Genomic DNA, 4,175 nt, shown 5'->3' with positions numbered 1-4,175 from the left:
ACCCCCGCCAGATCCCCTCTTGTCTAGTCCTTCTTTTCCTTCTATTCGGACAAGACAAGATATGAAGAATAATTTTTTATCAGGACAATGAGCAAAACTAAACCAGCAAACTAACAAACAGAGTGTATCATTAAAAAGGTATGCTGGGGGTTAGAAATATGAAACCTGATGGTGGCTGTAATAAAATTGAAAATAAACGGTTTCTGCAAGGCAAGAGAAATAAGTTGTCAGAAATCATTGCCTAAAAAATTATTGAATGAACTGGATAAGGACTCTATAGAGAAAGGGAGGGGGAAAGAAAAAAAAGTCATACCTGCAACATCAAGCGAAATTCTCTGACAAATAAGATGGTAGCAATGGCTGCAAAAAGAGAAAGCACATAACAGGTAAAGCAATGTTGCACTGATCAATACAGAATTTGAAATATGAGAAACAAACTCTAACATTAAAATCACAAATAAAAGAGGGAGGAGTGGAATCGACATTGTTAACTTATTCAAAAGTAAATTTTCCCCAACCAGGACAACTGTAAGAATGGAAAATTACGGAGTGGATAAACGTATGAAATCCCTAAACTAACCTATACATGCTCAGCGTGTACCCTTAAATGTTGCAAGCATGCTGGCAGTGGAATAAGGTCCAGCTCACAACGAGAAGAGAAAAGAACTTTGAAAGCTCCGTTGAGATGAAAGGAAATTGTTCTATTTTTTTGGGTTCATGATCAAGAGTAATAGTTGTGCACATAGAACTAAGGGCTAATTTGCATATCAGTACAACAACAGCTATGATTAAATCTTGAACTAGTTAGGAAAGCTATATCAATCCTTAATATATCCCACTCAATTTGAAACTGATTCCTTCCAATAATTGATCATTTGCCATTTACGACACATAGGGGATCTCTAACACTTGAGATTCTCTGCTTCTTTTACTGATATTGAAAGTTTACTCGTCTTCCCTACATAGTGGCATCGTTTCCATATGACAATTACATGCCAAATTCACAAGCAATTAGTGACACCCTTTGCTGAAATTGGTAATAATAAACTAATACATTGAAGATGCACCAAATAAATCAGAATCTTCTTGTAAGAGTTGCATATATGTGTTAGAAAGAGCACATGTGGAGTGGAGAGTAAATGAGGATATATAGTCTCTCAAATGCTAACCTGCCTGTCCCTTTAAAGCTAGTGAAGTCGAATCTCCACTTCTCCATGATCGTAAACTTGAGACGCTTAAGGCCAAAAGAGCACCTCCAAGTACAACACCAAATCTAAGGGCAGCAGTGCTTCCACTTAGCATGAAGTACAAAAAGCCACCAGCAGAAAGAAGAGTTCCTACAGAGCATGACCAAGGCAGCGAAAAAGCTAAAGGCTTCAAGACATTGCATGCTTCATTCCAAAGAACTTAAAACTAATAGTAACCCAAATAAAATAATGAAACAACTTATAAAGAAAAAATTTAAAAACTGCATGTCGAACAGTCCCTTACTACCACATTTGGAATGATAACTTCTACATACCGTAAGGTATTCCCACATAGAAGTCTCGCACTTTCGACACGTCATTCAATTCATCTGCAGAGGAAACAAATGTTTCAACAATATCCTTCACTGGTTCAGGTGATTTCTCAGCAGCAGTGGTTAAATATTCTTTACTCTCCTCACTAATTTCCTTTGCAATTATAGTCCAATCTTCTCTTGCCTTATCCGCTTGAATTTTTAATTTCTCAGAAGTTTCTTTCAAAATGATCATAGCTTTATCGGAATACACCTCATACGCTTCTTGTGACACAGCTTGCACCTTCATCGCTTGTTCTTTGAAGGAAGCTAGGGTCTGTTTCCAGGCTTCTTCTTGCGCTTCAGCCTCCTCCTTAAGATCATTATTGTCCTTCTCCAATTCAACATCTGAAGGCTTCTGAAAATATGAAACCTTTGACTCATTAACATGAAAGAACTATGCCTAGCATCATAATGATCAATATAGATCAACAAACATAGTCATACACACCGATTAAACATACTACTACTCCCTCAATAAAATCCTAATTTGATTGGCTTGAGTTTAAGAGTGAAATATTGGAATCGGTTATCATATTAAGCTTGCTTGGAAGTATTTGGACAAATAGCTTGAGATGTAAAGAAAGTGGAATAGTTCTACAAACACATGCCGCATCAAGTTTGATATACTACAAAAACATTAATAGTTTAGTTTTGTTTGTTTTATATATCAAACTTGATGTAGCATGTTTTATTATTTTTCTCAAGAAAAACGTAAAAACAGTTTATACTACTACAATATTTGGAGAAGAAAATATTTTCCATTTAAGAAAACCAGTCAATGATCTCTGGGGANTTGGGGAGGACCAGAAAGGAGAGAAGGCCAACTTAATACCAAAGGGGATCGCATATTGAGCTCTGCTTAATTCTCAAAACACACTTGTTTTCTCTATACAATAACTAAATGTGTGTGTGTCGATAAAATAAAGATATATTCTTTCTATTCTCAACTGTCTATACCAGCCTACTCATTCAAAACAATGGTAAGAAATGTAAAGAAGTTGATTAAAAAAAAGACATCAGGTTGATGTAACATAAAATAATGCTACCTCTGTCCCAAAAGAAGTGGCAGGCTTCGAGGTTCGAGGGTCAGAGCATCTAAACTTCTATGTGAATTCAGCAGTTCATCCCTCAATCTTTTTCAGATGTAATTTACATATTTGAAGGTGCTATATATACTACAATGGTTATGTACAACTTTTTCGGTTTGACGTTGAACTGCCTACAAGCAAGTATAAGCTTGCAAACGAAACAATAACTTGTAATTCCCATTTTATAAGCTTCTCCCAGCATTTTGTATGTAATGTAATCTGAAATTAGCAATTGGCGACCATGTTCTAGACCTCACATTATATGAATATATTCAACCACATAAAAAGGTGAATGAAAGGTATACCAAAAAGGAGTAGCCTAGGGTGTAAGCCCTGGGACCACAGTTCAAATTTCAACAGAGTAAAACAAATCTCATTTGCCTAAGTTACCTAGTACTTATGCAGGGAGGTAGTACGTATTGGTGGAATAGTGAAAGTGCCGCAAGCTGGCCTGAACACCCACGTGTGTCAATTGGGAATATGCATTAAAGACTTCCACTAGGAGTTGGAATAATATGATACATTTTGTATTACCTTGACCAATTTGGGAGGGTACCCCAATGTTTGAGAACACTCCAATAATATTAAACTTTTATGTGATATTTTTGTGTTTTTTAATGATATTTTCTCTATTAAACTAGCTTCTCCACCCCTGATACTACATCATAATACAAAATGAGAGGAGGGAGTACTAAAAAACTTTGGTCCATGACCAATGCCTAAGTTGATCAGATACACATGACCTGCTAAGCACAAAAAGTTCATCATAAAAATAAGAAAAATTTGCACCCTTTTACCTCTGAAAACAACAATTGATAAATGCTTAATAAGAAAATCTTCAAAAACCATTGACAATTATTGATCTCAAAAACAGTTAATAGAAGATAAATCCTCTACTTTCGACTGCAATGAAGAAGTTGAAAACTCCTCATTTTTTACTAACAAAATCATAATAAAACAACTCCATTTAGGAAATGGCAAGTTAAATGAATATCACTCACCGATTCCTCATGTGAAGCTGCGAAAGGGAGAATCGTTGTATTCCTAAAACTATGTTGAGCCAAGGGAACCAAGCCGGTGCGGAAGCCAAAGCCAAGGCTAGCCTTGGAAACAGACCGAACAACAAGGGAAGTTCTTATATTACAGAGTTTCTGAGTGGAAGTAAGGCCTAGAGATGTAGGAGTATAAGAAAGCGCCATTGAAGAAGCTTTGTTTAAGAGAGGAGAAAGGGCTAGGTTTAGGGTTTGTCAAAGTTTTTATACAGAAGTGGGAGAGGGACGGAGGTAGCTGAGATGGCTAACTTTTCTCAAAAATATCACCTGAGTTTTGAGGGAATAAGGCAAAGGTATTGTGACACGTAACAAGACACATGACCCTACTGAATCTGTGACCTGGTAAAACTGTGGACTATTCTTTGATTCTCAATTAGGATACTTCATTATAAATTAAGGGAAAAGGGTCTGATATAGCCCCTCAACTTTGTCATTTAGTGTTGATATATCCCTCGTTATAAAAGTGGCTTATAT

The 4,175-nt window shown here is 36.2% G+C and overlaps 1 protein-coding gene across 5 annotated transcripts in view; it reads right to left on the bottom strand.

Annotated features, from left to right (window-relative positions):
• LOC107031608 (protein FATTY ACID EXPORT 3, chloroplastic-like) overlaps nucleotides 1–3,964 on the bottom strand; it is a 7,994-nt gene extending 4,030 nt beyond the window's left edge. For all 5 annotated transcript variants that reach the window (XR_001458260.2, XR_001458261.2, XM_015233034.2 and 2 more), the window contains exons 1-5: nucleotides 3,651–3,964; nucleotides 1,523–1,916; nucleotides 1,170–1,337; nucleotides 314–360; nucleotides 166–203 (exon numbers count right to left, since the gene is read on the bottom strand). Coding sequence is in view for 3 of the 5 variants with exons in the window: in XM_015233034.2 (XP_015088520.1) it covers nucleotides 166–203; nucleotides 314–360; nucleotides 1,170–1,337; nucleotides 1,523–1,916; nucleotides 3,651–3,848 (845 nt within the window). In the remaining 2 variants the exon portion in view is untranslated. The remainder of the gene's footprint in view (nucleotides 1–165; nucleotides 204–313; nucleotides 361–1,169; nucleotides 1,338–1,522; nucleotides 1,917–3,650) is intronic.
• Between the last annotated feature and the right edge of the window lie 211 nt (nucleotides 3,965–4,175).

Source organism: Solanum pennellii, chromosome 9, assembly GCF_001406875.1.
Source record: "Solanum pennellii chromosome 9, SPENNV200".
Lineage (NCBI taxonomy): Eukaryota > Viridiplantae > Streptophyta > Magnoliopsida > Solanales > Solanaceae > Solanum > Solanum pennellii.
This window is presented reverse-complemented; position numbering and strand designations above follow the sequence as displayed.